General features: G+C 34.7%; 1 protein-coding gene and 1 non-coding gene across 11 annotated transcripts in view; both read left to right on the top strand.

Annotated features, from left to right (window-relative positions):
- TANC2 (tetratricopeptide repeat, ankyrin repeat and coiled-coil containing 2) overlaps positions 1–23,445 on the top strand; it is a 361,357-nt gene that overhangs the window by 92,417 nt on the left and 245,495 nt on the right. For all 10 annotated transcript variants that reach the window (XM_042916896.1, XM_042916899.1, XM_042916900.1 and 7 more), the window contains one exon: positions 19,294–19,365. In XM_042916896.1, the coding sequence (XP_042772830.1) occupies positions 19,294–19,365 (72 nt within the window). The remainder of the gene's footprint in view (positions 1–19,293; positions 19,366–23,445) is intronic.
- Positions 10,373–10,479, top strand: LOC122207526. Its single transcript, XR_006196927.1, has one exon. It is a non-coding gene; the product is annotated as a U6 spliceosomal RNA (small nuclear RNA).

The raw sequence follows: 23,445 nt of genomic DNA on the forward strand, positions 1-23,445 counted from the left end.
AGGAACAGTGCTGCTGGTATACTATTTTTTGGTTAGTGTTGTAGGTGTTAAGTTGGGGTTTGACATTAGAGTTCAAATTCTCTTCTTTGAGAAAGTATTTGTCCAGGTGCCTTAAATATTTCACTTAATTTTTCTGTGCTTTAAAAAAATTGCAAAAGATTAAGCCTGAGTTTAAATCTATTTATAATATGGTATTCTATACTAGTGACATGTTGTATGTGAAATCTATTTATAATATTTTATTCTATACTAGTGACATGTTGTATGTGATAAGAATTAACAACTGTATGGCTGTTTGCCACTGTGTTGGATTACCTCAGCCACTTTACTATAAACAGAAATAAGGAGGATCAGCACGCATCTGAGTAGTCTGCAGAGTGCTCAGATGCTGTATTTTCACAAACTCTTTCTTTTAGACAAAGCAAATTCACTGTTTTCTTCCCCGAAAGAAAAATAACCCTCTCATCTATACTATATTCCTTTGATTTTATTGAATAACACAGAAGAATAATATGGGATTTTTATATGTCAGATTTAGTGACAGTAGATAGCTAACTATAGACTGAAATATCCTATATTATTAGAATGTTTCATGTATCTAAAATGTTATATAACCCTGATGGAATGTTGCAGATGAAACAAAGAAATCTGATTGGTTCCTCACAAGACACAGCAGCCTTGAAATCTATTCTAACCAGAGGCTTCTATAGCAGACTGGATGGCTAGTTAGCATCACAGTAAAAGCATAAAAAATACAGTGGAGACAGGGAGGGGTTTGAAAGAGAAAATGAAGTTAAAGCACTTCAGTAATTTCTATCTTTGGAGCATTTTATTTCCTTGCAGGGGTTCCCCCCCCCCAACTTTGGCCTTTTTTTTTCTTACTGTTATTTCAAGGGTGTTATATTCTATTAAGTTAACAAACTTTCTAAATAGTATTTAATCAACTAGAAGAGCCTCTCTAAAAAGAGTTTTACTTTAAGTGATGGTGTGGGTTAATGAAGAATATGATTTCAGAATACTTATTAAATATAGATGAGTGGGACTTGTTGGGGGAAGGCAGGAGGATGTGATGGTAAAGAGTTCTGAAGAACAGGCCACTAATAAGAACTCTTTGGCCCTACCCTTCACCATCCTATTAAAATTGTATTAGATGATTTGTCATCTAAGACTTCAGTGATGCTTGGTGAGGACACGTTGTTATTGACATTCAAACAGCAGCCCATTGCAAGTCAAAACAGGTGGAGAATTGTTTGCTGTCTGCTGGCTGTTAGAAACACCCTTGAAATGTGCGAACAATATATGTTATCTATTATGTATTTATTATTCTTGGCTAGATGGTCTGCTGGAATATAGTTGTAAATTACAGTACCAAATGTCCAACCCTTTTATCTTTTACAGAAAATATTTAAAATACATGTGTAGTTTGTTTTATTAAAATTTGAAATTCTTATATATAAACAGTAATAGGTCAACCTCATTTATAGGTTTAGGGGAGGGAAAATTACTGTGAGCAGGAAATGAGCATTTAAATTAACAAAACTAATTAAATTGAAAGGAAGTAGAGAAACATAAAGTATATTTAAACAGTAATATCTAATATATGGATATATTCTGATAAAAACCAACTGTATCTTTTAGGTTCCATTTCTGTGCTTACTTTCTAAATTATCCGGTATGCTAATAGAGTCAGGCCGAAGGCAGCTGGCTGCTAGTGTTACAAGCTGAAAACAAAATGGCTGGCAAGGATTAGTACTGTAAATTTGCAATAGAGAGCTGGATGCAATTAAGATATCTTTTGTGGAAGGAGACTGTTACAAAGTAAGTTGATGAGGGAATGACTGTTGTAGTAGATGTCTTGGGCAATAAAGAAACATCTTTTTATTAAAGAAAATGTAAAAATACTTTATTACAGCGTAAAAACAAAAGATTTTATACTGTAAATAAAGAGTAATTCGTTTTCAGCAAAGCAATAAAAAACCTCTTGTTAATATTCATTTAACCATCATTGTCTTTGTAATTCTAAGATCCAGGTAGTTTCTGAGTGTATTATTTATGAATCTTTCAGATTAACAGTATGGTTACAGATAAAAGAAATAAAAAATGGATATATTCTTAGAGTAGGGGGGAAATTCAGAGATAAGTTTTATTAGTATTTTATTAGTTTTATTTAGTAATGAATCTTTTAGATTAGAATCTTTCAGAAGGATAAAAGAAATAGAATAACAGGAAAATTTAGACATAATGAGAATAGAGTTTAGAAAGTAACTTCATCTATAGGTTTGTATATTAATACAGATTTTTCTCTGTATAAAACTATAAGCCTTATCTGTTGATTTTAAGCAATTGTCAAAAGATTAAATGATGTCAAAATTGTTGGTAGGCTCAGACTGAGAAATCGCTTCAGGACGTTTTAGTTACTTAGGTTGAAGATAGCACATTAGCTCACAAGTTTGTCTCTCACGGTGTGATGGCTACATACGGTAAAGAGGGCAGACAATATAAATTTGTCATCTCCACTTCTCCAGCACTTAGTGCAATGCCCTAGCACTTAGTGAGTGCCTCCTAACTGGTGAAGAATAATGATAGCAAACACTTTGTATGTGCATAGAAAGACATACACCCACACATAAATACATACATAATTATACTCATTTACTTTTCAGAACCTATGGGATAAATTATATTACAGTTGACCCTTGAACAATTGAGGGTTGGGAATGTTGATTCCTGCACAGTTGAAAATCCACAAATAACTTTTGACTCTCCAAAAATTTAACTACTAATAGTCTACTGTTGACTGGAGGCCTTTTACAGATAACACAATTGATTAACACATAGTTTCTGTGTTGTATGTATTATGTACTATATTCTTACAGTGAAGTAAGCTAGAGAAAAGAAAAAGCTAAGAAAAGCATAAGGAAGAGAATATACATTTATAAAATCACGTATAAGGGCCCACACAGTTCGATTCCATGTTGTCAAGGATCACCTGTACTTTATGTTACTCACTTAGCAGATGAAGAAACAGAGGCAGAGAAAAAGAAGTTAAATGACTTGGCCAAAGTCATACAGCAAGTATGGAATTTGTTCTTGTACGGTCCCGAAGTCTTTTATCGTCTCTTCCTCAGAGGTATTAGTATTCACCAGTACCCTTAACCCTCAGGAGGACATGTTGTGCATATAATCTGGCAGAAACTGCAGAGCGGAGAAAACCTTTCTGCTGCATCTCTTTCAAAATTGCTTTAACTGATATTTTGTTTTCTAAAATCCTTTTCTATCACTTAGCTATAGCTGATGGACCATTATCATCATCAGCTAGTGTAGATGTCACTTTTGAAAGCTGTTTAAAAGCGTATTAATTAACGAATAGCAAGCGTATTCAGGAAGCAGTTGGGAAATATGTGAAGCTTTCTGCACTCCCAAAATGGCTGCCAACATGTAACCTGCCATCAAGTCCACTTGATTAAAACTTGTGGATGCTTCTCAACTTTGTCTTCTCTTGTCCTCTTCCATTCTCACTTCCTAATTTTAGCATTTCCTTTTTTCTCACTTAAATTATTATGTCTCCAGTCTTAGTACCCTTAGTCCATTCTTTATTTTGCTGCAATAATGAATTTTCATAAATGTAAATCCCCATAACTTTCAAAATAAAATATGGCATGTCTTTTCACTAGTTCTCATTGCTATAACCATATCCTAACACAGATGCACACAGACATAAATAATACAGGCTCATACATACAGATTTAGGATTTGGTAAAAAAAAAAAAAAAAAAAAAAAAGGTTGGTATTTGAATCTCCTTTATAAGAGATGAAAAATCCTAATACAAATGTATCCATGAGCAGTATTTAGTTTAGTATTATACGTATTCTAAAATTTACTAAGTGGTAACATTCTCTCTATAGAATTCTGCATCTGGCTTATTTTGTTTTGCTCTTGTTGGTATATAGGATTTGGTTGATTTCTTGTATGTGTTGTATAGTATTCAATTTTATGAACATCCTTCTTTTATTTTTTTTCCCTCCTAACAGAAATCTGAGTTTATTTCAGTGTTTGTTTTGTTCTGTGTTATTACAAATAATGCTGCAGTAAATATCCTTACACACATATCAGAGTTTCTCTAGGAGCTATACCTAGAAGTTGAATTGCCAGGATGTAGATTATTTGCATTTCACTTTTACTAGATAATTTCTGTGCCGTGTCACTACTAATTTATAGTCTTCTCAAAAGTGTTTGAGAGTTCCCGTTTTGCCATATCCTTCCCAACATTCATATGGTCAGACTTCTTCATTTTCCCCAATCTGGTACGTGGAAGGTAATATCCTAGTGATTTAATTTGTTTCCTTAATTTCTTTGATGTGTTTTGGCCTTTCAGATGACCTCCTTTGTTAATAGCTTTCTTATATTCATTATGCATTTTTCCCTTGGGTTATATATCTTTCTCTTATTGATTTATGGATATTCTTTGGATATGGCAAACTATAGCCCATGGGTCAAATCCAGTCTACCACCTGTTCTTGTGCAACCTGTGAGCTAAGGATATTTTTTACAGTTATTTTATGATTCAGCAAAAAAAAAAAAAACAAAAAACAAAAAAAAACCCCATAAAATGTCACAACATGTGAAAATTATATGAAATTCAAATTTCAAATTGTAGATTGATCCTTAGTCCTTGATAGTTATTGCAAATATCTTTTCTCAGTGTCTTTTCTGTCTTAAAACTTTGCTTTTGGTTAGACCAAAACTTTGGTCTTTTGGTTAGACTAAGACTAAAACTCTAAACCTCTGTGGAATGTAAGTTTAAAATTTTAATTTATTCATGTTTTTCATTCTTTATTCCCCCTATGTTGTTTCAGAAAATTGTTTTTAAATAGTTGAAGTTTTGTGTTTTTTATTTTCAGATTTTTATTACATTTTGATTTTTTTCCCCTTTCCCCTTAATTTTTTGATAATGAGAATATGGCTTGACAGGGAATCTATTTATTTTTTCTCCTGTGAAAAAGTTAATTTTTGTACCTTATTTGTTGTTGAATAGCCTTTCCTTTCTCCAGTACTTTATAATGCTGTTTTCTCATATATGAAGTTCCTTTATTTACATGTGAGTCTTTATTCAGTTTCTTTATCCAGTTACTTCCTTATTTTTTGATTAAATATTTCTATATTCTTTTTTCCTAATGTTTATTTTTGAGAGAGAGAGAAGCAGGGGAGGGACAGAGACAGAGAGAGAGAGAGAGAGAGAGACATAGAATCTGAAGCAGGCTCTTACATCTCAGAGCCTGATGTGGGGCTCAAACCCACAAACCATGAGATCATGACTTGAGCTGGGAGTCGGATGCTTAACCAACTGAGCCACCTAGGTGCCCCTAAATATCTTTGTATTCTACTAGATCCTAATGATTCCTTTTATTCAACCACTTAATCATTGTTGTATTTACATTTCCTGGTTACTTAAGAGAAAAATACAATATAGTAATACTCTAGTAAAGACCTTACACATGACAAGTTTAGAGAGGGAAATAATGTTTTGAATTTGTATGTTACATATAACAAGGTTTTTTCTTTAAAAAACCTTTTTCTGGGGCACCTGGGTGGCTCAGTTGGTTAAGTGTCCGACTTCAGCTCAGGTCATGATCTCGCGATCCGTGAGTTCGAGCCCCGCGTCCGGCTCTGTGCTGTCACCTCAGAGCCTGGAGCCTGCTTCAGATTCTGTCTTCCTCTCTCTCTGCCCCTCCCCCACTCATGCTCTGTCTGTCTCTCTCTCTCTCTCTCTCTCAAAAATGAATAAACATTAAAAAAAATTTTTTTAAAAAAACACCTTTTTCTGTAAAACATTTTGACCTTGAATTTTTATTTTCATTGCCCTTATAATGAAATAATATAGGCATATGGGATAAACAAAGTATAACTTTTTTTGTGAAAAAAATTGAGGGATAGTTAGATAATATTTTTTATTGACTTTTTATTACTTTGGTTTTTCAATGAGTGTCAATAGATTTAAACACACTTATCAGAACAGAAAGATGTGCCTTTTCTTGGAGGTGAATTGTGGGAGGGGAATATTTGATTTTTAGTCTGGTAACTATCATCCTATCCCTTTAGGGAGTAAGAGGAATAACTATGAAAGTTTATTTTGTTATGAACATATGACATAAAATAAAAATTTTCTATTAGTAGTGCTGTTGAAACTTATCCTCATATATGAAGGCAGGAATTTGAGGTGAAAACCACTTTATCCTGACTTCCCAGGTATATAGTAGTTTCTCATAGACATCCTGAGGGTAGAGATCAGAAACTGGGGGACAAAGGGAGATCTAATTAGAAATGAAGCAGGAAAATGAAGGTCTTACAGACCATGTTAAGAATTTGTACCTATTCTAAGGGGGATCACTCTAACATTTTAAACATTAGATGGGAAAACTATTACATTTGCATTTCTAAATGATTACTCAGCTATTTTATGGATAAACATTTAGAAGAGAATGGACATGGGAGTTGGAGACAGGTTGGGGTCAAGGGACATTTAGGAAAGAAAAATCAGCAACATTTGGTGATGAATTCATTGAGATGAGCTCTGATAGAGTATCAAGTTTGAAAGGGTGAGGGAAAAAGTGAGAATTTCGTGTTTGGATGTTTTGAATTTGAGGTATATACGATACATTCAAGTAGAGATTTCAAAAAGGCAATTAGTAATTAGTAGACGAACCTTTCCAATTTTTACATAAATAGATGAATAAGGAGCTCCCTAGTAGAATAAAGGATTTAAAAGTAAAACATAGGGGCGCCTGGGTGGCTCAGTGCAGACAGCTCAGAGCCTGGAGCCTGCTTTGAATTCTGTGTCTCCCTCTCTCTGCCCCTCCCCCACTCACACTCTGTATCTCTGTCTCTCAAAATAATAATAATGATAAATAAACATTAAAAAAAAGTAAAACATAAGCATTTGTGTTGAGTATTAAGAATCGTTATAGAGCTCCTGTTGGAGAAATACTTGTTTGGTTTAAAAAAAAAAATCAAGGGATGAAATAATTTCATTTCTAGCTGTTCATTTTTCCCTCCTTCTAGTCCTAGATCTAGAATTGATAAGGCACTAAATAGAGGTTAAGATTAATTAGATTGTAAATTAAATTCTTTGTTAAAGTGACTTATTATTTATCCTTTGCAATCTCCCATCTTATGTTCTCTATCTTGGTTATTGGAATTACAGTCAGTCCTTCCCAATCATGAGTTCTAAGGCATCCAGAATTCCCTTCTTTCACTCATTTCACTTTTTTTTTTTTTTTTGCCTTATTATAACAACATTTGTTGCAGTTAATCATTCTCTTTTCCTTGAAGTTTTCTCTTCACTTAACTTCCAGAATACCACCCTCTCCTAGCTCTGTTGCTCCCTATCTCCCTGGTTTGTTCTTTCTCATCGCCCCAGTCTCTAAATGGCATAGTGCCCCAGGGCTCACTTTTCACTCATTAATTAATTCAGCAGCTATCTTTTGAGCACCTACGGCGTGTCAGCGGTTGCTCTAGGCATGGGGGATAGAACAGTGGATACAACATTATTTGCCCTCATGGAAGTTACATTCTAGTAGAGAAGCTGCCCAAAATTAAAGTACATAAGTAAAGTACAGAATATATTAGTGATAACTACTAAGGAGAGACAAGAACCAGGGAAGGGAGACATACTTTTTACTTGTCTATGCATTTGTGTAAAAAGTATGTCTGTGTAACAAAACTGAGAAGTGACCATTGGATTTAGCGATGGGCTTTATAGGAGATCTTGGTAAATGTGACTTTTCTGGAGCGGTGTGGGCAAAAGGCTGATAAGAGTGTATTTGAGGAAGAAAGGGTCAGGAAAACTGATGATAGTGATTAGAAACATCTCTTTCACAGGGATGCAAGGTCTTTGTGATTCTCAGTCCCAAATATTCCATGAACCTACCCTTTCTTCTGTATTCTCAGTGTTAGTGCATTTATTCAGGCTTTCCTTTCCTTTGGGCTTAGTGCAGTGATCTCTTTGCCTTTAGCCTGTGACCCCATAATGCCAACTTAATATATGCTTGCCAAATTTGTCTTTTGAAAACACTGGTCAGATCATGCTCCTCTCCTGCTCAGTGTCCTTCATTTTCTTCCCTACTTCACTTAGAGGGTGAAGTCTACTCATAAATAATGACTATGCCTTTTGTGATTATGCCTCTGCCAACTTTTCTGCTTTCATAGCCTGCCTCTTCCGTATACTTTCTGCACTCTAGTTCTGTCAAACTCTGGATTTTCCTAAGTGCACCATGTTCTTTTATTCTTGTCTGTTTTTATAAATAAAGTCTGGTACTGTTCCTGAACATCCCTTCTCATACTTTAGGAGCTGTGGCTTGCCTGAGACAGGTTAATGTGAAGAAGCAGAGGCTATTCCAGTTTTTAGAATCTTATTAGGAAGCTTTTCATCTAGGTGACATCATCATCTTGGTGGTAGAACTTCTCAAGCCCAGCCCAAAGGAGTAAATTGAGTCTAGTTATTGATAGGTTAAAACCACCTTGACATTACACAATATTATCCCAGTTTAGTCCACAATCCCCCAAGCCACCAAAATCAGTAATAAACAGGGAGTTAACCCATGAATGTAAACTTCATCCTCAATTTAGAGATCATATCCTTCTGTACAGTTAGTGTTTCTTACCTGTAGGATCTGTCTGTTAGCACTGGAAACTTGCAGATGGATCCGGTTCATCACTGTCTCATAGCTCCGCTCAGTGTCTACTAACGCTTCTTGACTTTGGCTGCACGTTCAGTCATCCAGGGAATTTTAAAGACCCTGTCATGCTTGGGTCTGACTCTAAGTATTCTCATTTCATTAATCTGGGTGGTAACTTGAGCATAAGGATTTTTTTTAAATCCCTGGATTTCTAGACCAGTCTGATATGTGGCCAAGATTGAGACTTATATGTATCCTCAGCATCCAGTTCCAACAGATAAGAACACCAAAAATACATAAGGTAAGAGTGTGTTTGTGTATACACCTACTGACGTTCAGTTATAATTTTTTTTTAATTTTTAATGTTTTTTTTTTTTTCTTGAGAGAGAGAGAGCGAGAGACAGTGTGAGTGGGGGAGGGGGCGGAGAGCAAGGGAGACACAGAATCCGAAGCAGGCTCCAGACTCTGAGCTGTCAGCACTGAGCCCGACACGGGGCTCAAACTCACGAGCCATGAGATCATGACCTGAGCCGAATCAGATGCTCAACTGACTGAGCCACCCAGGTGCCCTGACATTCAGTTATAATTTTAGCTGTTGTTAAGTTGCTGTGTTGGACTCTTTTATTCAAAGCCTCAACCCCACAAAGTGTTTAAAAAGTGTAAATTGACAAAAATAAACTGAAAATTCCTTCTAGCTCTGTCATTCTATGCTTATCTGTAAGAGATATCTATGCTTCCTAAAAATTCCATGCAGAAAAAGCTGGTGAACTCAAGAATTTGAGTGAGCCATTGTGAGTATCTAATTTGAGGCGAAGAGGTTTGAAATCAGAGATTGTTTCAAAATCACCTTGGAATTTTTTCATCTTTTTTTGGTCTCGTACCAACTGTAACATGTCATGATATATTTGTGTATAGAAAGAGAATGGTGGAGAAGAGAACAGGCTTTAGAATTAGGCCTGGCTTCAGATCCTGGATCCTGCACTTAACTAACTCCAGCTGTGGCCATATTTGCTGAAAATCTCAACTCCTGTTTCCTGATCTATCAAAAAGAAAAAATGATAATTAGATTATAAGGTTTTATTGAGGATTGAGTGACATAAATTTGTAAAACACTTAGCACAGTGCCTGACACATAATAAGAGCCAAAGAGGTAGTGTCTGTTTTCATCAATGTTGGCACAGCTGAAGAAGCTAGGGCTTGAATTTTCTTTTGCAGTGATGTAGGGCATGTCAACATGTCTACCTGTTTAGTTAATTTGAGTGTATGGACAGTGTGCATTCTTGGAATTATATGATGAGGATAGCAATTTGCCTTTGTGGTCTTCCTCCCCTAAACCTATAACCAAAGTCTAATCATGAGAAAAACATCAGACAAACCCCAACTGAGGGCATTCTACTAAACTGACCCGTACATCTCAAAACTGTCAAGGTTACCAACAAAAAAGTCTGAGAAACTAATCTAAGGAACCTAATATGTGATGACTAAATGTAATGTATCACAGAATGGAAAATATATATTAAATAAAAACTGAGGAAATCTCAAAGTGTGGACTTTAGTTAATAATGTATCAATATGATTCATTAGTTTTGGCAAATAACTAATCTAAGTGGGAAACCAGGTGTAGGGTTTATGAGATTTCCCTATACTACCTCAGCAACTTTTCTATAAATCTAAAACCATTCTAAAATAAAAGTTAGTGCTCCCTTTGGCAACACATATACTAAAATTGGAACAATACAGAGAAGATTATCATGGCCCCTGCACAAAGATGACACACAAATTCATAAAGCATTCCATATTTTTGAGGAGGACAGATATCATATGTTTTCACTCCTATGTGGATCTTGAGGAACTTAGAGAAGACCATGGGGGAAGGGAAGGGGAAAAGAATAGTTACAAACAGAGAGGGAGGGAAGCAAGCCATAAGAGACTCTTAAATACAGAGAATAAACTGATGGGGGGGGGTGGAGGAGAGGGGGAAATGGGTGATGGGCACTGAGGAGGGCCCTTGTTGGGATGAGCACTGGGTGTTTATGTAAGCGATGAACCATGGGGATCCACCCCAAAAACTAAGAGCACACTTTGCACACTGTATGTTAGACAATTTGACAATAAATTATATTTAAAAACTAAATAAATAAAATAAAAATTTTATTAATAAAAAAAAATGTATCATTGTAGATACATTTTTTGTTTAATTTTTTTTTAACATTTATTTATTTTTGAGAGAGAGAGGTACAGCACAAGCAGGGGAAGAGCAGAGAGAGAGGGAGACACAGAATCCAAAGCAGGCTCCAGGCTCCGAGCTGCCAGCACAGAGCCTGACGCGGGGCTCAAACTCACAGACCGTGAGATCATGACCTGAGCCGAAGTTGGCCACTCAACCAACTGAGCCACCCAGGCGCCCCGATACCTTTATTTTTAAAGGTTGCTCCATTAATTTAATTCTGTGTTAGGCTTGACATTTTGTATATTCATTGTGCACTTTGAAAGCACAGTCATCAACTTTTAAGATACATTATTGCTGGTGATTGCTCCATTTACAATTAGCGAGTCTACTTTGTTTTCCTCTTATTAGTCCTCATCATTGATGCATAGCTCCATCATGAGAATCAAAACATTCTGTGTTTAGAACTTTTCTTGAGCCTACGGATCAGACCTTCTGGGATACCTTAGGCAATTTTGGATAACGTAGGCAAATATAAGTTAATAACTCATCATAGGGAAGTTATTTTTCTTATTTAGATTTAGAATATATAAGCTAGATCTGTGAAAACCTGTGAAAAGTACTGATAGCATTATGTTAATAAATACTTCTTAGTTGGTATAGTGTGCTTCCTTTTTTCTTTAGAGGAAGAGCCACTATAGATGTTTTCTAATGAACGAAATCAATTTTAGGTGGCTCTGGGCTTCCCTATGAAAGTTCTTATTGATAATTAAGATCTCTGAGACTGTTATGGAGGATAAGGGCTTAATGTTTAGCATAATGCCACTCTTCTTTTTATAGTTATAGTTTGGATAAGAAAAGAAAAACACTGAACTTCTTAAATTGTGTCTCAAACCACATTAATACCACTTATTTTTTTCTTGAACTTGATTTGGTTTTATGAATGCATTAATTTTAGAGCTGGCCCTTGACAAAATTAATTCAACAATGTTTTTTGTTTGTTTGTTTGTTTTGAGAATACCCATGCCATACCAGATTCCAAGTTGGCAGTGAAAATACCAAGATGAAAAAGGCTTTCAAAGGCACACTTTAAACTTTTTATAGTCCAAAGATAGTCATATAAATAATTAATCATTATGCGGTGTGGCAGTGCCATAAAACAGATATGGGTAATGTGCTATAGAAGCACAGAAGAGGGAACAATTAATTCTTAATGGGAGGCATCCCAAAAATCTTATAGAGAGGATCAGGGAATGATATTTAAGCTATCTTTTGGCGAAAGGATGTTGTTACTGATGGGATGATGATAAATGAAGATTCCAGTTATCAAAAAAAAAAAGAAAAAAGATTCCAGTTTCCATTTATTCCTAAGTGTTTATTTAGTGCCAGGTGGCATGCTGTGTTTTATATACATTACTACATTTGTTTTTCACTACAACTCCATAGGTATTATAGCTTCATAGATAAAGAAATTGAGGTTCAGGGAAATTAATGAATATTCCTAAGTAGTTCAAAGATTGAGTCCAGCTTAGTTCTGCTAGACACCAATCCCTGTTAAAATGTGTTGGATATAATTTCTTATATTGTCAAGTAAAGGCAGCTGCATTTTAAGTAGAAGAAATAGCGTGAATAAATTGATGGAGGCATTATAATGCATTTCCTCTTTGAATATCATCAAGTAGTTTGGTGTGCCAGCATATAGGGGAATGTATTATTTAGGATGTTACAGTTGCAGGGAATAGAGTATTTGTCCCAGAATTGCTTGAACCCGGGGTTTGCTAACTTTTTCTGTGAAAGTCTGGATAGTAAATATGTTAGGTGTTGTAGGCCAGATAGTTGCAAATACTGAACTCTGTCATTGTAGTGTAAAAGCAGCCATTGACTATATATAAATGAGTGATCATGACCACATGCTAATAAAACTTCATTTATGGACACTCAAATTTGGATTTGATATACATTTTATGTCACAAAGTATTACTGTTTTAACTTTCAGTCATTTACAAGTGTGAAATCTGTTCTTACTTCGCTCACTGGCTGTACAAAAATAGGTAGCAGGCTAGATTTGGCTTATGTGCTAGTTTATTCACCTCTGGTTTATATGATGGTGAGGATTTATTGGACCAGAAGTAGGGTAATTTTCTTCAGTTATCCAGTGTTAGTAAGGACGTTGGTGTCTTCCATCTCTGTCCTAATTTCCATAGTAATAACTTTATCCTATGATTTATTCCCTTTATTTTTAAGAATGGCAGCCAGAATATCCAGGGTCTCCATGGGTTGTCTTCTATGTCTAGTGAGAGAGAAGACCTTCTCCAGAAACTCTTTCTAATCTCTCTTGAACTTAATCCCATCAGGTTTCATCCCTACCACTCCACAGGAACCATGTTAAATCATCTACATTGATTAAATTTAGTGATCCGTTCTCAGTTTCATATTACTTGACCTATCAACATTTGATCTTTTCCCTTCCATGAAACTCTTTTCTTAACTTCTGTACTCTTCTAGTTTTGTTTCTGTTCTCTGGTTACTACTCCTTATTGTCTGGTGTTTTTCCTCATACCACCAGCTTCTGCATGTTGGATTCAGCCCCAAGCTTTAGTCTTTTGACTCTCTCTCTCTCTCTCTCTCTCTCTCTCTCTCTCTCTCTCTCTCTCACACACACACACACACACACACACTTATAATCCCTTATGTGGGGATGTCATACAGTTTAAAAGTGGTTTATGTACTGATGGCATATGTATGTTCATGTTCACGTCTGCTTATTTGTGTAACAGGCATCTCAAGCTTAGTATGTCCAGAACTGATTTCCAAATACTTCCCTCATACCCAGACTTATTCTCTCACAGTCTTTCCTGTCTCAGTAAATTGCAGATCCATTGGTTGGGTCCAAGATACTAGAATTACCCTGATTATTTCTTTATTTTTCTCTTCTGACAGTAGATTCTCTCTGCTGTACCTTCAAGATAAATCCAGCATCTGACTCCTTCTCACCACTTCCACTGCTCCCTTAGTTGAAGTGTTCATTCTTCTTCTGGATTTTTGCAGTAGCCTCTGAATTGATTTCTGCCTGCTTCTGCTCTCTTTTCCCTGAAGTCCCCCCTACCACCACTTTAATGATTTCTTTGTTATAGGGGCACCTGGGTGGCTCAGTTCGTTAAACAACCAACTTGGACTTAGGTCGTGATCTCGTGGTTTATGACTTAGAGCTGTTTCGGGCTCTGTGCCGACAGCTCAGAGCCTGGAGCCTGCTTCAGATTCTGTGTCTCCCTCTCTCTTTGTCCCTCTGCTCCTCATGCTCCGTCTCTCTCTTTCTCAAAATAAATAAAAATACATTAAAACAATTTCTTTGTTATAAAAGATAACAGTAGAGATTTTTGAAACCAGACAATTTAAATTTTAGGATTGTGGTGTGATTTGGGGACAGTAACTTTCCTTCCCTGAGTCTCAGTCTTATATTTAAGGGGTAAATGGGTGATTCAGTTGGTTAAGCGGCCAACTCTTGATCTTGGCTCAGGTCATGTGAGTTTGAGCCCCGCATCAGGCTCCATGCTGACAGTGTGGAGTCTGCTTGGGATTCATTCTCTCTCTCTCTGTCTGTCTCAAAATACATACATACATACATACATACATACATACATACATACATACATACATTCTACCTACCTACCTACTTACCTTTGGATAATAAATCTGGCTTATGTTCTTGGTCCTTCCTTTTGTATTAAAAAAAAAAAAATCCACTCATACCTTCCAGTTCTTGTCTGCCTTTGTTGGCATTAAGTGTACATACTTCTTACAGATTCATGCCTGGCCAGTAAAAGGAACCAGAGTTTATAGTTGAATAGTAAAAGTATTGTATTTTATGCAGTTTTAATACCCCTCCCATGCTTTCTATTAGGGCAGTATATTTAAAGTTTCCAAAGGAGAATTAAAGGCAACCAAACTTCAAAATTTTAATTTATAATCTCATCTGTTATTTATACTAGCACAGTATTTAGCTGAGAAGACTAAAGATGAACTTAGGTTACCAAATTCAAGGTCACTTAAGTTGTTAATTTTTCAGCTGTAATATTTTGATCCTGGGTTGAGAAGAAGAATCATTTAAAGTATCCCCTACTTACAGAAAAGAAAATATTTTTCTTGGAATGGTTCAGGCACTTTCTTAATAGACTTTCTTTAACTTAAATCCCTTCATAGAAATCACTACATACTGAATATCTGTATATGGTTGGTATTTCTTTACCAGGACTGTTTTAGTGCTATAATACACCTGAGTTGAAAGCTATCTACCCTATGAAGTAAATTCTCCTATGACATTTTGCATAGGAAATAATGGGAATAGGAAATCTATTAAGGTTTCTCCATATTAAATATACATTGTTTTATATTACTTGCTGGGTTTAACTCAGTATGCAGGTAAAAAAACAAATGTTCTTTGCTGATTATCTTAAATCCAGGAAACCTAAGTTCTGCTTTTAACAGCTAGTACTTGAGTTGGACAGTCAGGCCTTTTTATTTCTGTACCTGTTACATCAGGGGTTTTCTTCTGTAAAGTTCACAGTATATCTGAAGTAAATCTTTAATTCAAGTTTGATGAGTAAATTCTAACTTCATAGACGCACCCCTGTCCTACTGTCTACACTCTGGGGTGAGGTAATAAGTGTCATGCAAATAGCTTGACTTGCTTAATGACTGAAGGTCTTCTGTTTTGTCCATAAATGTTGATGTGTCCTGTGTGGGAGGTCTTACCTGTACTGAAAGAATTGTGTGTTAAGCAAAGCAAAAACATTTATAGTACTGTATGTCACTGCAATCTTGCTATTTTGGATAATGGTTTCGTTGGTTCCATAAGCATACCGCAAACACTTTCAAAGGGGTTGAAATTTTTCCCTACATCATTTTGGGGAAGTGGTGAGTTTATTCTTTTTGAAAAATCTTTATTGTCTACTTTTACCTGAGGGTTAATCTCAGCTCTTATGATTAGTCTCCACTGAGGTAAGGCATGGTTGGTTATAAGGTTTCAGTCTTAGAGGAGTGAACTGCTCAAATTTATTGCAATGTATTTCTGATTTTATTTTGAAAATGTAGGCAGTTAAAACATTATAGATTATGGTGGTATCAAAATTGGTGATTTTTTTTGTCTTCATATTCATTGGCTTGCTGACTCAAAATTATGTCTTAAGCCACTTCTTGCCTATTTTTTTCCTGTGTATTATTTTATCAATACCATAACATTATGGAGATCATGCAAATTTTTGAAGCCTAGTTTTTTATTTATTTTTTTCCTCTTATTGTTTAGGAAGACAGTGCTGCTGACAGAAACGTCTGTTTTATTCAAAGGACTTCTCACATACTTTAAGAGCATGTTTTGATGTTAAAACAGAAATTTGTGTGTATATATTTTTTATCCACATAGAAAAATCAGAAAAATGAAAATTTAAGACCTGCCTGAATATGAATGTTGCTCATTGTCATTGATTTCCAAGTAAAGGAAAAGAAAGAAAGACACTTGCATAAAAAAATTAATTACTAGGAAGGAAAATTGACTAGTACTGTATTTGCATATCCTGATTTAAGATGTCATATATTTCTAGTATAGTTTTCTATTTTTGATAAAATGAATCTTTATTCCACAATAATTTAGGACTGCATAATACTTTATCTTTTTTTTTTTTTTTTTAATCTGTTAAAAGACTTAGGCTGTTTGACCTGTAAAATTTCCCATAGTCTGTATTTTGTTGATCATGTGCTTAGGAACAATTCAACATTTTCATCTGTCCTTTGTTTTTCCTGAAAACCCACAGATTCAGTAGTTTGACCAGACTCAGGTTTGATTGAAAACTATAACTGCGCTCCTGTCACCAGGAGACATACAGTGTCTGGTGTTTATTCCCTTTTTAGTGTTATTAGTAATTGATGCTCAGTGCCTCTGGAGCTGTTCACTCATTGCAAGTTATGAAATGGTGATATTCTGATTTTTTCTTGTTTCCCATTTATTGTCTGGAATGATTTTATAGAAGATCTCTGTTATGTACTCTTGGGCTACCAGTACAGTTTATATAGGAAATGTAGGAATTATTTAATTCTTTCCTTTCCCCCCAGATTTCAAGATAATGAACTGGGTTTCTATCATGCTTAGAAGGTGACCAGTTAGTGTCATGTTGTTTTTGTAGACATCATTGTGATCTCATGACCAGTGAGAGCTTCTTTACTGAGTCTTTTTGATATGACCCTAGTTGTACATTGTCTTTGATAGCTTCCTTACAACTGCACTGTCAGGATGGTCCAGGTTCATTAGTACATATCCTTTGCTAAACTATCTAGGGTTTTTTTTTTTTTAATTTAACTAAAAAAAAATCTTTAATGTTTATTTTTGAGAGAGAGAGAGAGACAGACAGAGCATGAGAGGTAGAGGGGCAGAGAGAGAGAGACGGAGACACAAAATCCGAAGCAGGCTTCAGGCTCTGAGCTCTCAGCACAGAGCCCAACGAGAGGCCCGCAAACTGTGAGATCATGACCTGAGCCAAAGTCACATGCTTAACCGACAGAGCCACCCACGCGCCCCTAACTAAAATTTTTTAAAAGCAAGCTCTACGCCCAACACGGGGCTTTAGCTCACGGCCCCAAGATCAGGAGTTGTATGTTCTACCCACTGAGCCAGCTGGGTGCCCCTAAGCCAGCTAGTTCTTTAAGAAGTCCTGGTTTGTCTTAATGGAGAATGGCATTTCAAGATCGCAGTCGGGGTGCTAGGAGTGGTCATTGCCACTCAAGCACTCTTTGTAAGTGCTTTTAGTGGACAGAACTAGGGTATACCCGTGACTTATAATATTGTATTTACATTTGCAATGTAGATTCAGTACTACAGAGTTTTTACTTCTGTGTATTTTTATATCCATATTTTCTTTCTTCCACACTGAGAATTCTGGTTCTCAAGGAGACAATAACATTAGAGTATCCCATAATTAATCATTTGCTTTATCCCTCTTTGTAAAGATCTCAGAACATTATTGCCACTGGTTTTGATTACTGAAATCAGTTAACTTTTTGTTGTTTTTTAAAATGCTTTCTCCAACCTCTGTCCCCTCCATTTTTTTATGGTAGCACTGCATCTACATTGTCAGATCTTATAGCCATTACATTCTGTAATCTCCCCATTTAAAAACTCTGATTTATTTCGGTGTTTCTCCTGTTGCTTTGATTGCCTATAGCTAGTTCTCTAGAAGAGCCAGGACAAGTTCATTGGGACAGTATTCCCTGAGGTTTTGCATGTTGATAACAGTTTGTCTTTATACTAAAAGGTTAGTTTTACTGGATGTAAAATCTTTGGTTCAAGTTTTCTTTGTGTATTTGAAATTTATTATTTTCTCTTATAAATCATGTGACGCTTTTGCCTAAATGCCCAAGAGATTTTTTTTTCCCTTTTTTCTTTAAAGTCCAGTAATTTTAGTAAAAAACTACTTGGTGCATTGATCTAAGTTGATTATCTCAACTACACAGGGCGCTCTTGCAATATGTAGTTTCAGATGTACTGTATATACATATATATGTGTGTGAGAATGTATACATGTATTTATACACACATATAACTATATATCACATATAACGTATACACATTTTTTTCTGGGAAAGCATTTTTGTATTACAGTTTTAAATATTTGTTTTGTTCTCTCACTTTGTTTTTCTCCTTTAGGGCTTCTTTTTTTAATTTTTCTTATTTTTTGTCTTATGCTGAATCTTCTTTGCTTATCTCTGATATTTGGCACCTTCTCAAATCCTTTTTAATGTCTCTTTTTTTTAATTTGTTAAAGATTTTCTTCCTTTTTACTCTCTGTTTCTTTTAAGGTCTTTTGTTATGTTTATTTGTGCTTGTTTTCTTACGGTTTAGTCTTCAGTACTGAAATGATTTTTGTTTTATTTCTAGTTCTTAGTTTTTGTCTCCTCATTTCTGAGTTTTTCTGATTCTGATTTATATTGCTGTTTCATGTATTACCTAATTTTCTTATTATCTCTCATAAGACCTATAAATATAATTTTTATTAGTAAAACATAGAGTCCAGGGGATTATTTGACATACTTTATACAAATAAACAGCTGTAATTAATTTAGACATTGCTTTAAATCTTTAAGTCAAAGCTTCTATACTAGAATCTGTGAGTGAACTTTAGAGTTGATAAAATTACTCATTACGTGTGAGGTAGAGTGTATAGTATAGGGGTAGGGAAAAAAACACCTTGAATTTCTTTAGACTTCCAGAGGGAAATAAATGTAAACTGTCCTCAAAAAAATATGGGTAAAGACTTTTCATTTATATAGGAAAAAGTCCTCAAATATTTTAATGATTAAGATTATAAGAGCTAAAAACAAATGATAGATATTATTGTTTTGAGATACAGATGGCACCATAGATAATTTCATTATCTATTTGCTCTCTTTCTACTTTTATATAGATGGAGGGAGCGAGGAACCACCGGATCGAAGACAGTCAAGTGTAGACTCTCGCCAAAGCCGCTCTGGGCAAGGTAAATTTTCATTAAATTTATTATTAAAATGAAAAAGACAAGATATCAGTTATTCCTTCCTAGTATTTAGTCTGAGGATTGGGGTTTCCTTGGGTCTAGTTTGGATATTCTAGTTTCTCCTTTACAGCTTTAAATGTTACAGTCTAAAAGTTCTGTGATATCATTTATTCAAGATAAAATGAAAACTGGTGTCATGTCTTTTTTTAAATGGTAATACCTTAATAAGGTCTTAAGTAATTTTGGAGCATTTGATACATGTCTGGATATCACTATTGGAATACAACCAAAAGTAAATTTTTTACATTTATAACAACACACTGGCTTTTTAAAATTTCATCAATGCAGGGCACCTGGGTGGCTTAGTTGGGTAAGCATGTGACTTGGGCTCAGGTCATGATTTCGGGTTTGTGGGTTTGAGCCCCTGTTGGGCTCTGTGCTGACAGTTCAGAACCTGGAGGCTGCTTTCTATTCTGTGTCTCCCTCTCTCTCTGCCTCTCCTCTGCTCGAGCTCTCTCTCTCTCTCAAAAATAATTAAACCAAAAAATTTTAAAAAATAAAATTTCATCAATGCAATATTGTTTTAGCTCTCTCAGAAGAATAATTTTTGTTTCTAATTTCCATCTTGAATTAGGATTTTCTTAATTAGTTTCCTTTTCTATTTAAAATTTAGTATGTGCTTTAGACTGGTTTTTTGAAGTGACAACTTCCAAACTAGGTAAAAAATATCTGGTATCAATGAAATCTTCAGATAGGTCTTCCTTAATTAACTTATTTAAATATGTACTAACTTATTTAAAATAGTAGTTATCCACTTTTTATTTATTTTATTTTCTCCATCCAAAACTAGAATGAATGCTCCATGATTGCAGAGATTTTTGTTTGTTTTGTTCATTGCTGTATTTCCTGTGCCAAGAATAAGTACCTGATATATAGTAGTTACTAAATAAATACTGCTAAATGAATGAAATGATCTCTATGAGAATTGAGAACCCAAACTGATGAATGTATTATAAAATCTCAGGCAGTCAATTAGTGTGTGTGATTTTTAGAGAATCTTTACTTATACATAAAATAAAGCTTAGAGTTACAAATTTATGGTGTTTTAATCGTATAAAAGTTCCTGATTTATTTCATAATCCTATTCCCTTTTTTCTCCAAGTTTGCTCTTCCCAAGTTTTAGAGTTGTGCTATTTTTATAAAATTTTTTGTTGCAGAATAAAAAGAGGAATAATATATGTAGGTTGATTTGCAAATTTTAACTTGTACTAGTATTTATTCATTTTTAATTAATACACACGGTATAAGTATGTCAAGAATTTGTCTAATTTTTTTCTTTTTTTTCCCCTTAAACATTTTTATATGAAAAAATAACTTGAAAAAATGAATTATAGTACATAAATATATCAAATCAACACATTGTACACCTTAAACTTTCATAATGTCATATGTCAATTGTATCTCAGTAAACCTGCAGGGAGGGGGAAGGAAAGAAAATGAGCTCATGTACAAAAGACCCTAAAAATAAAATTAGGAGAAATTAATTTTTAAAAGTATATTAATTTTTATTAAATATTATAATTTTTAATATCATAATTTGTATTAAATGTCACAGATATAGATGTGAGAGTTTATTCATTTACTTCTATCCCCTGAGCTTGTCAAAGTTTTTTTTCAAATCAGTGAGTGTAGTTGAATTCTAATAAAAACAGCTGAACTTAGTATGAACTTCATAACAACAAAATCAATGATCTCCATGTTCTTGAGCACAACTATCTGATCTCAGTTAAAAATGACCAGGAATGGCATCATCATCAGAGCTAACTAATAGTTAAATTGTGTTTCTTACCTTCTTGAAGATTTTGTTTGTATTATCTCTTTATTCAAAAGACAGAAATAAAAAATACAAAGCCATTTATAATGAGCTGAATGGGAGTCTTATTATCTGTATTATCAGGGATGAAGAGATGGGATGAATACACACTTCTACTTTTGCTCCTTTCAGAAACCTGCTAAAAGATCAGTAAAGTGTGATTGGAGAAAAGCCAACATGGACACACTTTCAGAAACTGGAGAGTATATGAATAATTAAAAACTGAACCCTAAATGCAATAACAGAGAAAGGCAAGAAAACAAACTGATTTACCCTCCAGAAAAAAAACTCAAGAATGGTAGCATGTGGAAATGGAGGCGAAAGGAAGATTAGTGGAAAGTCTGTTGAAGAAATACTTGATTCCTGAGACCTCTTCCACAAAATTAGCTAACCAGTCTGCCGGGCAAGTGCCCAGCTCCCCACTCCTAACCTTGGCAAAGCACAGAAGTTTATTTTTTTGGAATAAAATAGCAATTCTAGACTGGGAGACACCTAACAAACATAGTTGAAGGCAGTCCTGTACTGAAAATAGGACAGTGGGACTCCAGTTGTCTTTATCCTACTGGCTACCAGAGTGCTGGCAGTTAGGCCTTCATATTTCAGGCAGGAGGTTGGTGTAGTCTTTTCTGAAGAATCTGACTAAAAAGAAAGACACAAAATGTAGTCATCAGAGATTCCTTAAATAAACAGCCCAGCTAGATCATTCTATGTATCACAGCTCTCAATTAGCCTCTTAGTCCTCTTCTCTTGAATATTAGCAACTAACCAAGGGTTACTAGATATTTGAGGAAACCCTCTAAGGTATGAAATAGATTAAAATAAACAGAATAAAGCAACTTTGAGAGAACAAAGATTTTGCAGAGGAAAATAAAGGAACCATTATTGACATTCTTAGAGAAATAGAAGAAAATCATACAGTCTTTTAAGGCAGTTTTTCTTTTTGTTGTGACTGCCTTGTACTCTTTCTTAGGAATCTGTAGGATATGATTCCTCAAAATAAGAAAGTCAGACAAATAAAAGGAAGATATAGGTTATAGGAAATAGGAAATTCAAAGGAGAAAGGTAAAGAAATCTTCAGGATGACAGTGAGAAGATAGGAAAAGAGGGCAACCAGCCTAGGTTAGAGTAGGTTAGAAGCCTCCAGAAGAGTTGTTTCATGAAAATGAGATTGATAGAAACCTGATGCATTTAATTATCTTCAGAAAAATTTTAAACAATTGGCGAAAGGCTTAGGGTTGAAAAGATGATAAATATATGAAATAAGTGAAAAAAGTTCTAAATTCAAGGGAAAACAGATAATGTGTAGGAATCGAGATTTTCTTCAGAATTAAGTCCTCAGTCCTTGGGGCAGGGTCTGGGGTAGCTGCTGTCCATGCTGGTCTTATCAGTTTATTCCAGTGTGGTATAAATATTTCCATTATTTGATTTGGGCCATTATAGTCAGGAAGGAGAGTTGTAAAGCCCAGTGAGCAAATGTGGTCTATGTGGCCTCTTTTTGTACAGTTGATAGATTTGATTGACTAAAACAAGTGGGATATTGACCTTTAGTTTTCTTGTCTTACAGTGCCTTTGTCTGATTTTGGTATCTGAGTAAGGCTGGCCTCTTAGAATAAGTTGAAACTTGAGAAAAATTTCCTCCTCTTCAATTTTCCTAGAACATTTTGTGTAGAACTGGTATTATTTCATCCTTAAATGTTTGATAGAATTTCTCAGAGAAGCATCTGGACCTGGAATTTTCTTTATGGGAAAGTTTTAAAATATAAATTAAATTTCTTTAATAAAATATGACTATTTGAATTTTCTATTTCTTCTTGAATAACCTTTTAAAATCTGTAGAATCTTTAGTGATGTCCACCTTTTTCATTCTTGATATTGGTAATTTGGGTATTCTTTGAGATTATCATTCTGGGAAGAGATACATAAATTTTACTGATCTCAAAGAATCAATTTCAGTTTTCATTTATTTTCTCTATTGCTTTCCTATTTTGTATTTCATTGATTTCTGCTTTGCTCTTTATTATTTCCTTTCTTCTTCCTGCTTTGGGTGTAATTTCTTTTTCTTTTTCTGATTTCCTAAGATAGAAGCTGAGGTCATTGGAATTTTCTTTTTAGTACAGGAATTTTTGTACTATAAATTTCCCTCAATGTACTGCTTTAGCTGCATTTCACAGGATTTGATGAGTATGATTTCATTTAGTACAAAATACTGT

The sequence above is a fragment of the Panthera leo genome, chromosome E1, assembly GCF_018350215.1.
Source record: "Panthera leo isolate Ple1 chromosome E1, P.leo_Ple1_pat1.1, whole genome shotgun sequence".
NCBI classification, from domain to species: domain Eukaryota; kingdom Metazoa; phylum Chordata; class Mammalia; order Carnivora; family Felidae; genus Panthera; species Panthera leo.